The sequence below is a fragment of the Mobula hypostoma genome, chromosome 3 (genome assembly GCF_963921235.1).
Source record: "Mobula hypostoma chromosome 3, sMobHyp1.1, whole genome shotgun sequence".
Classification (NCBI taxonomy): Eukaryota; Metazoa; Chordata; class Chondrichthyes; order Myliobatiformes; family Myliobatidae; genus Mobula; species Mobula hypostoma.
Genome location: NC_086099.1, coordinates 211,133,404 through 211,146,117, shown reverse-complemented (window position 1 = coordinate 211,146,117; position 12,714 = coordinate 211,133,404). Strand labels below are relative to the sequence as shown.

General features: G+C 41.4%; 1 protein-coding gene across 5 annotated transcripts in view; it reads left to right on the top strand.

The window, feature by feature from the left end:
- The window catches only part of dpp6a (dipeptidyl-peptidase 6a), a 1,586,533-nt gene that overhangs the window by 1,354,141 nt on the left and 219,678 nt on the right, over positions 1–12,714 (top strand). For all 5 annotated transcript variants that reach the window (XM_063044436.1, XM_063044438.1, XM_063044435.1 and 2 more), the window contains exon 6: positions 9,501–9,553. In XM_063044436.1, coding sequence (XP_062900506.1) covers positions 9,501–9,553 — 53 coding nt within the window. The remainder of the gene's footprint in view (positions 1–9,500; positions 9,554–12,714) is intronic.

Genomic DNA, 12,714 nt, shown 5'->3' with positions numbered 1-12,714 from the left:
TGTAATGAACCAGATTTGATAAGAAAGCTTAAAGAATCCTTAGGAGGCAGTGATCATATGATAGAATTCATCCTGCAGTTTGAGAGGAAGAAGCTAAAGTCAGATTAACAGTATTACAGTGGAGTAAAGGGAATTACTGAGGCATGAGAGAGGAGCTGGCCAAAGACAGCATAAAAGCAAGAGAGGGCATATAATATAGCAAACAATTAATGGAAAGTTAGAGGATTGAGAAGCTTTTAAAAGCTAACAGGAGGCAACTAAAAAGCATAAGGAGAAAAAAAAAGAAATATGAAGGTAAGCTAGCCTTTAATATATAAGAGTATAACAAAAGATTTTTCAGATATAGAAGAATGGAAGAGAGGTGAGAGTGGATATTGGGGCCCCTGGAAAATGATGCTGGAGAGGAAGTAATGGGGGATAAAGAGTTAGTGGACAGACTTAATAAGTATTTTGCATCAGTCTTCACTGTGGAAGACAGCAAGGTCAGAATCAGATTTAATATCAGCAGCATTTGTTGTGAATTTGGTAACTTAGTGACAGCTATACAGTGCAATACATGATATATAAAAATAAATGAACAAATTACAGTCAGTATATATATGCATATTAAATAGTTAAAACAGAAATAATAAAAGTGAGGTAGTTTTCATGGGGTCAATGTCCATTTGGGAATTGGATGGCAGAGGGGAAGAAGCTGTTCCTGAGTCGCTGAGTGTGTGCCTTCAGGCCTCTGTACCTCCTTCTGATCAGTAACAATGAGATGAGGGCATGTCCTGGATGATGAGGGACCTTAATAATGGATGTCGGCATTACAAGAAGTATGCCAAAATTCAAAAGTGTCAGGGGGGCAGAGGTGAGTGTAGTTGCTATTACTAAGGAGAAGGTGGTTGGGAAGCTGAAAGGTTTGAAGGTAGATAAGTCACCTGGACCACATGGACTACACCCCGAGGTTCTTTTCAATATTTTTATTAGTTTCTACATAGAAGAATACAGAGTACAAGAAAGTATATGTAAAGGTTGAAAAAAAAACTACCAATTACATTATATCTATTCATAATAACAATCTCATTACCCCATATTCATGTAGGTTAGTCAAAGTTATATTGAAATATACTAACTTATTACAAAAAAAAGAATCTAGCCCCTACCAAGACCGAAGCTGTTTATTGAGGAGGAAAAAGGTAAAATACCTTCTCGTATCATAAAAATTAATAATAGCCAACATCTAAATTTAAACAACGAATTGAGGGTTTTGAAAGTCTTGACGAGATTCAGAAATTGAACAACGAATCTTCTCTAAATCTAAGCATGACATAACATCGCATAACCATTGAGCATGAGTAGGAGGAGAGACATCTTTCTATTTAAACAAAAGCTCCCTCCTAGCTATAAGAGAGCTAAAGGCCAAAATATGTAAATCTGATGTCTTCAACTTGATATCTTGTCCTGCAACAATACCGAATAGGGCCATCAAAGGATTAGGCTTAAAATTGACTTAGAAAAGTAAAGAAAAAGTTGGAAAAACTTCCTTCCAATATTTTTCAAGACATGGACAAGTCCAAAACATATGAATTCATGAAGCTTCTCCATTATTGCACCTGTCACAGTAGGGAGATATATCCAAATAAAAACAAGATAGTTTATCTTTTGTGATATGGACTCTATGTGCCACCATAGATTGTACGAAGGAGTGGTGAGCACATAGCAATGGCGTATTAACCAGTTTAAAAATTTCATTCCAAGTTTCCTCAGATATTGATGTCTGTAAGTCTTGTTCCCAGAGATTCTTAATTTTGTCTAAAGGAACATTCCTCATCTCTAGTAACATACCATAAATATTAGATGTGGAACCATTATAAAAAGGTGTCAAATTAAAAATTACATCTAATAAGTTCTTATCTGAGCTTATAGGAAATGTGCATAATTGAGATCTTAGAAAGTCTCTAATTTGTAGATATCTAAAACAGTGAGTTTTTGGGTAGGCTGTATTTAGCTGACAATTGCTCAAATGAAAAAAGGTTTCCTCCAACAAACAGATCCCAAAAACATTTAATACCCAACCTGTCCCGTTCTTTAAAAACTAAATCAGTGATGAAGGGTTTAAAAAAAATTAGAATAAATGAGACTAGAAAGGGAAAATCTCAATAAACCAAAATGTTTTCTAAATTGTATCCAGATCCTCAGATTATGTTTAACTATTAAATTATCAGTTAGCTTACCTACAAATAAAGGAAGTGAGGATCCAAGAAGAAAAATAATAGAAAATTTATTAAAAGAATTAACTTCTAAAGAAACCCATACTGGACAGTCTACACGATTAATATAATATATCCAAAATGTAAGATATCATATATTAACTGCCCAGTAATAAAACCTAAAATTAAGCAAGGCTAAACCTCCAGATTTTTTAGGTTTTTGAAGATGAACTTTATTTAAACAAGGACGTTTATTTTTCTATCTATAGTAGGATAAAATAGATTCAAGAGAGTCAAAAAAGGATTTACAAATAAAAACGGGTAAAGCCTGAAAAAGATATATAAATTTAGATAGAATATTCGTTTTAATAGAATTAATTTGTCAATCAACGATGTTGAAAGAGGTGACCAATTTAATAATATCTTTTTTACCTGGTTCAATAAAGTAAAAAAGTTTTCTTTAAACAGGCATTTGTAACTCTTAGTGATTATTACACCCAAATAAGTAAATTGATTCCTTACAATTTTAAAAGAAAGATTAGTATTCATTGGTACTAAATTCTTTAAAGGAAATAATTCACTCTTATGTTGGTTCGATATATATCCTGAAAACTGGCTAAAACGGGCCCCAGGGTTCTGAAAGACGTGGCTGAAGAGATTGTGGAGGCATTGTTAGTGATCTTCCATAAATCACTAGATTCTGGAATGGTTGCAGAGGACTTGAAATTTGCAAATGTCACTCCACTCTCTCAGAAGGTAGGGAAGCAGAGGAAAGGAAATTATAGGCCAGTTAGCCTGACCTCGGAGGTTGACAAGACGTTGGAGTCCATTATAAGGATGAGGTTTTGGGGTACTTGGAGGCACATGATGAAATCGGCCAAAGTCAGCATAGTTTCCTTTTGATGAAGTACTACTTGACAAATCTTTTTAAATCCTTTGAGGAAATAATGGGTAGGATAGACATAGGAGAGACAGTATATGTTGTTTATTTGGATTTTCCGAAGGACTTTGACAAGGTACTACAAATGAGGATGCTTAACAAGTTAAGACAGCATGGTATTACAAGAATGCTATTAGCATGGATAGAACATTGCCTGACTGGCGGAGGCAAAGTATGGGAATAAAGGTGGCTTTTTCTGGTTGGTTGCCAGTAACTAGTGGTGTTCCCCAGGATCGGTGCTGGGACCAACTCTTTTCAGGTTGTATGTTAATTGAATTCATTGATGGAATTTATAGTTTTGTGACCAGGTTTGCAGATGATACGAAGATAGGTGGAGGGGTAGGTTGTGTTGAGAAAGCAGGGAATCTGGAGAAGGACTTAATCAGATTGGAAGAATGGGCAAAGAGGTGGCAGGTGAATACAGTGTACAAAGAGGTGGCAGGTGAATATATGGTCCTGCACTTTGGTAGAATGAATAAGGCATAGACTATTTTCTAAACAGAGATAAAATTCAGTAATGAGGTGCAAAGGGACTTGGGAGTCCTCGTGCAGAATTCCTTTAAGATTAACTTGCAGGATGAGCCTATGCTAAGGAAGGTAAATACAAAGTCAGCATTCATTTCAAGAGCATGAGAGCATAAAAGGGTTTAATCCTGAAGCTTTATAGGGCATCGATCGGACTACACTTGGAGAATTCTGAGCAGATCCACCATTGCCTCAGAAAAAATATGCTGGCATTGGAGAGGGTCCAGAGGAGGTTCACAAGAATGATTCTGGGAATGAAAAGGTTAACCTATGAGGAGCGTTTGATGGCTCTGGGCCTGTACCATCTGGAGTTTAGAAGAATGAGGGCAGATCTCATTGAAACCTATCGAGTATTGTAAAGCTTCGAAAGTTTGGAAGTGGAGAGGATGTTTCCTATAGTGAGTGAGTCTGGGACCTAAAGGTTCAGCCCCAGAATTGAGGGACGTCCATTCAGAAGAGAGATGAGGAGGAACTGGTTTAGCCAGATGGTAGTGAATCTGTGGCTGGGAGGCCAAGTCATTGGATATATTTAAAGCGGAGGTTTTACGCCTGCATGCTGTGTTTTACTTTCCCTGTCAGCCATAGTTATGACATCCTTATGATGTCAGTGCTGGGCCCGCAGCTGTTTACCATTTATATTGATGATTTGGAAGAGGGGACTGAATGTAGCGTAGCAAAATTTGCTGATGACACTAAACTGAGTGGAAAAGCAAATTGTACAGAGGATGTGGAGAGTCTGCAGAGGGATATAGATAGGTTAAGTGAGTGGGCCAAGGTCTGGCAGATGGAATACAACATTGGTAAATGCAAGATCATCCACTTTGGAAGGAATAATAGAAGAGCAGATTATTATCTAAATAGTGAAAAATTGCAGCATGCTGTTGTGCAGAGGGACTTGGGAGTGCTTGTGCATGAATCACAAAAAGTTGGCTTGCAGGTGCAACAGGTTATTAAGAAGGCAAACGGAATGTTGAATTCAAGAGCAGGGAGGTCATGCTGTAACTGTACAGGGTACTGGTGAGGCCATACCTGGAGTACTGGGTGCAGTTCTGGTCTCTATACTTGAGGAAGGATATACTGGCTTTGGAGACAGTGCAGAGGAGGTTCACCAGGTTGATTCCATGGATGAAGAGGTTGACCTAAGAGGAGAGATTGAGTCACCTGGGACTATACTCTCTGAAGTTCAGAAGAATGAGAGGGGATCTTATAAAAACATACAACATTTTGAAAGGGATAGATAAGATAGACGTGGGAAAGTTGTTTCCATTGTTAGGTGAGACTAGAACTAGGGGACATTGCCTCAAGATTCAGGGGAGAAGGTTTAGGATGGAAATGAGGAGAAACTGTTTTTCCTAGAGAGTGGTGAATCTGTGGAATTCTCTGCCCAGGGAAGCAGTTGAGGCTTCCTCACTAAATATATTAAAGAAACAATTAGATAGGTTTTTACATAGTAAGGGAATTAAAGGTAATGGGGAAAAGGCAGGTAGATGGAGCTGAGTTTACAGACAGATCAGCCATGATCTTATTGAAAGGCGGGGCAGGCTCGATGGGCCGGATGGCCTACTCCTTCTATTCCTTATGTTCTTATCCTTTAGAATACTTCTTTGGGATGTACAGTATCTATCCTGTGCCTTCTGAATTACTCCCATAAACTACAGCCATTGCTGATCTGCTATCATCCCTGCTAGTATTCCCTTCCTTTAGCCAGCTAAAATCAACTTTAGCCAGCTCCTCTCTCATGCATCTGTAATTCCCTTTACGCCACTTTAATATTGATACATCTGACTTTAGCTTCTCCCTCTATAAACTGCAGGGTGAATCCTATCATATTATGATCACTGCCTCCTAAGGGTTCCTTTACCTTATGATTCCTCTGTTTTTTTGCTCAACACCCAAATCAGAATTATCTTTTCACTAGTGGACTGAACCACAATCTGCCCTAAAATGCCACCTCATATGCATTCTGCAAATTCTCCCTCTTGGGATCCAGCACCAACTTAATTTTCCCAATCTACCTGCATATTGAAATCCCCAATGACCATCATAACGTTGCCCATTTTACATGCCTTTTCTATCTCCCATTGTAATTTGCCCCCCACATTCTGGCTACTGTTCAGATGCCTGTATATAACTCCCATCAGGGTCATTGTACTCCTGTAGTTTCTTAACTCTGCCCGCAAGAACTTGACATCTTCCCATCCTATATCACCTCTTCCTAAGGATTTGATTTCATTTTTAACAAACAGCACCACTCTGTCATTTCTGTCTACCTGCCTGTCTTTTCAGTACAATATGTATCTTTGTATGTCAATTTCCCAATTATGATCATCTTTCAGCCTTGACGCAGTGATACCCATAATGTCATATCTGCCAATCTCTAACTGTGCTACAAGGGTTAGTCTAACCTCTCCTCATGGCACATGCCTTCTTTCTGCTAAACCCCTTCTGTACGCTTTCCACTGCTTCCAGTTGAAAAGGAAACATTTTGATAGCTGTTGTGATAAAGAGGGGTGGAACTCTGCAGCACAGACAAAATGGGTAAATAATGTCACAAAAAGAGAAAATCTGCAGATGTTGGCAATCCAATGAACACACACAAAACGCTGGAGGAACTCAGCAGGCTAGGTAGCATCTATGGAAAAGAGTGAACAGTTGACGTATCAGGCCGAGACCCTTCATCAAGACTGGAAAGGAAGAGGAGAAGTCAGAGTAAGAAGGTGGGGGGAGGAGAGGAAATAATGTACTTCTACGCTCTGTAGTTCCCCCCTCCCCTTTAAATCCCACTGCTACAGGAGGAATGTGCTTATCAGGAGGACAAGCTCATAACTTTTAACCTCTCAGTCCATGCGAAGAGCTCGCATACTGTGGTAAACCATATATATATGTGGTAACTGGGCTACCTGTCTGGACACGCCCCTCTGCTGACTGCTCCTGTGGCTCCTCCCACAGATCCCTGAATAAAGGTGATTGCGCCATTCCTCCTCCTCCTCAGTCCAGGGGCAGATACTCAGCATGGTGGAGGTCACATTTTACTGCTAATAAAAGCCTTTCCGTATTTACTCTACTTCCAGTCTTTTGGAGTTATTGATGGTGCATCACATACCTGGGTGTTGAAGGTGTGATTTAACAACAGGGCAGCGTGTTAGTGTAGCAGTTACTGTAATGCTATTACAGCACCAGTGATTAATGATCAAGGCTCTTTCCCACCACTGTACATATGGAGTTTGAACGTTTTCCCATGACCATGTGAGATTCCTCCGGATGTTCCGGTTTCCTCCCCCATTCCAAAGATGTACGGGTAAGGGCTAGTGAGTTATGGGCATGCAAAGTTGGTGCCAGAAGCCTGGTGGCACTTGTGGGCTGCAGGACCGTGCTGGTCATTGATGCAAGTGACACGTTTCACTGTATGTTTCGACGTATATGCGACGACTAAAGCTAATCTACATTATTTTTTAGATCTCCACATTTGCAAGGGGGCAAATTTGAATTATATGGCCAACAGCCAGCTAACAAGGGCACAGGGAAAATTAACTCCTTAATATCTGTTGCTGGTGTTCTGGCTAGTGTATCAGCTGTTCTCTGAGCTGGTCATCCCCCCATTTGAAATGATGAGATCGAAGGTTATGCTGAAATAGTTTGGGGAGTAATTTTAGACCATAAGACATAGGAGCAGAATTGGGCCATTAGGGCCCATTGAGTCTGCTCTACCACTTAATCATGGCTGATCCTTTTCTCCCCCTCCTCAACCCTATTCTTCGGCCTTCTCCTCGTAATCTTTGACGCCAAGTCCAATCAAGAACCTATCAATCTCTGCCTTAAATACATCCAACGACCTGGCCTCCACAACTGCCTGTGATAACAAGTTCCACAAATTCACCACCCTCTGGCTAAAGAAATTTCTCCGCAAGTATGAAATAGAGTCATCATTATTTCACTTGCCAGCCAATGCTCATCAGATTGTATAATTAATGCACTTGTTTGGCTCTCAGTACGTATATATGCTGCCGTTATTGTTATGAGTGAGAAGGTCTCTAAAATGATGCACTGACCCAGGAATAGGGAATCTGAAGCCAGTCAAAGCTGGTGGCAATTTTCCAACCACCCCCCTCCCCATCTTCCTTCCACATTGCCCAATTGAATAACAGAGCATGATCTAGGAAGCATCGTGTAACGATGTAAATAGTATTTCATACATAGAAGGTTGTTCTAGCCAAGTGAGGTAGTGTTGACAAGCTCCCACTACCTATTAAATGCTTCCAATGGTGTGCATCTCAAATCGTCTCTGACAACCAAGTCCAGTTCCTGGCCTTCATGTGTGGCTTAGCTACTAAGCTTTGCGGAACTGTTTCTACAGAGAGGAGAAGGGGAAAAGGCAGGTTGCTCGTGCCTTAAGACTAGTTGCTTCTTGCTTATGCATCTCGTCATTCGTGGTTGGCATCTCATCTAGGAGAAGGAAAACTCTAATCTCAAACCTCCGCTGCTATAGGGGATGGCTTCGGGAGCAAACCCTGAGGAAAATTTCAGAGCTGGAATCCCTAAGCAGTGCAATGCTGGGTTCAATGCTGCCTGGCAACTCCTGCAACACCACTGGTGCGAAACCGTATTGGTCTCTGCCGTACCTTTGGATTCATCAGCTGCATGGAGAGGGAGAGCCTGCTACATGTGCAGCAGCTCCCTCTCCATATCGTACTGCTCTGGCTTGCATATCTACAGCAAGGATGCAATATCCACAGTCAACCCTGACCAACAGAGGGCCTCATGGGCTCCCAGATGCTTAGAAGATTCAGGTCTAGTTTCTATCATTTATGGAACATGGAGGACAGAAAAATGGATGGCTGTGTGGGAGAAAGGGCTTGATTGATCCTGGATTAGGTTAAAGGGTTGACACAGCATTGTGTGGCACAGAACCCATACTGTTCTATATTACTATTGCTAGTTTGCAAAATACTTTAGACAATTAGACATAGGAGCAGAAATAGGCCACTTGACCCATCGACTCTGTTCTGTCTTTTCCATCATGGCTGATTTATTATCCCTCTGCTCCTAGACTATTATCACTCTCTGGTCCTAGACTCCCCAACTATAGGAAACTTCCTTTCCATTTTCCACTCTATCTAGGCCTTCCTATATTTGATAAGTTTCAGTGAGGTTCCCCCCCACCCCATTCTTCTAAACTCTAGGCCCAGAACTATCAAATGCTTCTGATACATTAACTCTGTCACCCCAGGATGATTTGCATGAATCTCCTCTGTTCCCTGTCCTTTTTCTTTTGAAATTCAAATTTTTATTATTATTTATTCTTATTTTACAAAGCAGCACGGCATGTCACAGAGCAGATAGAGTACAGCGTATTTACACAGCCATCCCATGGCAGAAGAACAAGTAAAACTTAGAAAGAGAAAGAAGTTCTAATTTAAGTTTAAATTAACATACAACCAAAATTGATCCCACGCGTCTTGCACTTTTCCCTCACTGTTAACTCTTCCCAACATGTGTTCATATGATGAAATCTTAATCACTTCCTCAGTCCATTCCTTCACAGTGGGACATCTGGGTTTTTTCCAGCTTTGCAATATAATTCTTGCAGCTGTGATGAGAGCCACCTTTAAAGTAGTGAACTTGTCATCGTTTACATTAGATGTTCCCTGTCCGTTAAAATGTATTTGAGAATTTATATAGAGTTGGATTTCAATAAGTCAAAGCATTCAAAAAACAAAGAGACCCTGTGCTCCTCGCAGCCACCCTGTTGCAGGCTGTAGTGGCTGTTACTGTAGACAAGACAGCTGTGAATTACTGGGCACCTATGCGTTAATGTGACTCTGTGTTTCTTTTTCTTACAGACTCACCGCTATTCCTTCACTGCTCAATACACACTGTGTAACCTACACACATGGTAAGTGGTAAATTTCTGCTAGTGTAATCAGCTGAGTTTGCATAGCCATGGTTGAATAGCCTGAAGTCTAAGATACGTCCATTACTATGGCATCAGCACCTTTTGCCATGGTGTTATGAAAGCAATTGGCAATTGGTTTAGGTACTGAGATACAGTGAGCTTTGTTTGAATGTCTTCCAGACTGAATCATCCCAGAGCACAATCCAAAATCCAAAAGGAAAAACAATAACAGAATGCAAAATATAGAGTTAAAGTTGTAGTAAGAGTTTAGACAAATAAGGTGCAAGGTCGACTGAGAGATCCAAGAGTCCATCGTATTGTACAAGACATCTGTTCAGATGGGCTGAAAACCTTTGTTTTGCTTGCCATCCGGAGAGATTAGTGCAGACATAAGAATGTGGTTTGGTAGCACTGGGAAACCACCTCATTAAAGATTAGCTTTATTTGTCACATGTACATCAAAACATACAGTGAAATGCGGCAGTTTGCATGGATGACCAGCATTGTCTGGGGACTGTACTGGCGGCAGCCATGCTTTCAGGGCCAACATAGTTTGCTCACAACTTACTAACCCTATCTCGTATGTCTTCGGACTGTGGGAGGAAATGGAAGCACCTGGAGGAGGCCCACATGGTCACGGGGAGAACACACAGGTGCTTACAGACAATGTGGGAGTTGAATCCCACATGGTAATCTCTGGCTTTCCCAGGCGATTGCACGAGCTGCTACAGTACCATGCTTAAGTCAGCTGTGATTGGGAATATAGCATAGCCAAGACTAGAACTGGGGTCCAAAACTGTAGGGGGTTACAATTAAAGATCCTCATGTTAATGTTGTGTTGGACATAATTGTTATGCTTGCTTCAAAGGTTACAGCATGTCAGGTTCAGAAAGATATAAAACTTTGGAACTACAGTTTAGAGTCTAATGCATACCTTCAGCTCGTAAGGACAAAGGTTTTGTATCCCAGTGTCCATGCTGAGTCACCTTCTGTCAGAATGACAAGTTGGTGGCTTGAAGCGTAAGCCCCAGTTCCTCTTCTGGCCCTCTTGCTTGAAAGTCAGAAGATAGTGGGTTCATGACCTGGCCCTGTGGAGAACATGATCAATAATGGCTCCTGAGTGCAGCTGCAAAGGTTGCCGTGTGGTTAGAGAGACAGCCTTTTGGATGAGGTTTCACCTAAGGTACATTGACCGTGGGTGGAGGTGAAGCATCCCAGAGCACTGCTTACAGATGAGTCATCCTCTCACTCTCTCCAGTATCTCTCAACCAAAACAGGTTAAATAAAAAACAGACAACGATAGAAACACTCAGCAGAGTACATAGCATCTACAAGGAATATAGAACATAGCACATTACAGCAACACACAGTAAATGGTGGAGGAACTCAGTAGGTCAGGCAGCATCTATGTAAATGAATAATCAGTCATCGTTTCAGGCCAAGACCCTTCATCAGGACTGGAAAGGAAGGGGGAAGAAGCCAAAACAAGAAGGTGGATGCAGGGAGAGGATGATAAGATAGAAGATGATAGGTGAAGCTACATGGATGGAGGAAGGGGGATAAAGTAAGAAGCTGGGAGGTGATAAATGGAAGAGGAAGAGGACTGGAGAATAATGAAGCAGATAGGAGAGGAGAGTGGATCATGGGAGAAAGGGAAGAAGGAAGGGGACCAGGGGGAGGTGATAGATGAGGAGCAGAGGTAAGAGGCCAGAGCAGGGAAATGGAAAAGAAGACAGGAAAAAAATTACTGAAATTTGGAGAAATTGACATTCATGTCTGACGGCATGAGGCTACCTAGATGCAATATGAGGTTTTTCTCCTCCAAACTGAGAGGGGCATCATCATGGCAGATAAAGAAGCCATGGACCAACATGTTGGAACGGAAATCAGGATAGGAATTGAAATGGTTGGCCACTAGAAAAGTTCAATTTTTTGTGAATGGAGCTGAGGTTCTCAACAAAGGTCCCCCAATCTACATTGGCTCTCGGTAATGTAGAGGATAAACAACCCCAAGAGATTCACAGATGAAGTGTTGCCTCACCAGGAAGGGATGTCTGGGGCCCTAAATGGAGGTGAGGGAGGAGGTGAATGGGCAGGTGTAGCACTTCTGCCACTTGCAGGGATAAGTGCCAAGAGGGAGATTAGTGAGGAGGAATGAATGGGCAATGGAATCGTGGAGGGCGTGATCCCTGTGGAAAATGGAGAGTGGGAGTGGGGAAGCGAATATGTGGTAGGGTCCCGCTGAAGATGGTGGAAGTTGTGGAGAATGATGTGTTGAATGTGGCAGCTTATGGGATGGTAGGTGAGGACAAGAGCAACTCCATTCGTGTTTAGGCTGTGGGAAGATGGGGTGAGAGTGGATGTCATGAAAATGGAAGAAAAGTGTGTGAGGGGTGGTGGAACGTGTGCTGACTGGCTGCATTACAGCCTGGTATGTGAACACCAATTCCTTTGAACAGAAATTCCTACAGAAAGTAGTGGATTCAGCCCAGTATATCATGGTTAAAACGCTCTCAACTATTAAGCACATCTACATGAAACGTTGCCGTAGGAAAGCAGCATCCATCATCAGAGATCCCCACCACCCAGGCCATGCTCTTTTCTCACTACTGCCATCAGGTAGAAGGTACAAGAGCCTCAGGACTCACCCCACCAGGTTCAAGAACAGTTACTATCCCTCAACCATCAGGCTCTTGAACAAAAGAGGATATCTACGCTCATTTAAGGACTCATCTATCTTGTTACTGCATGCTCATTATTTATTGCTATTTATTTGCACAACTTGTTGCCCATTGATCCTGTTTACAGTTACTGTTCTATAGATTTGCACAAGAAGAATCTCCAGGTTGTATATGGTGACATGCATGTACTCTGATAATAAATTCTACTTTGACTTTGACTTTGATCACTGGTGGAAGAAAGGAAACCCTGTTATTTGAAGAAGGAGGAGATCTAGTAAGGAAAGCCTCATCCTGGGAACAGATGTGGCAAAGATGAAGGGACTAAAAAAAGGGAATGGCACTTTTATAGGAGATAGGGTGGGAAGATGTATAGTCAAGATAGCCACGGGAATCGGTAGTTTTATGAAAGATGTAGGTAGACAGTTTGGCTTCAGCGATCCAGACAGAGAGATTTAGAAATGGAACAGAGGTGTCAGAAAT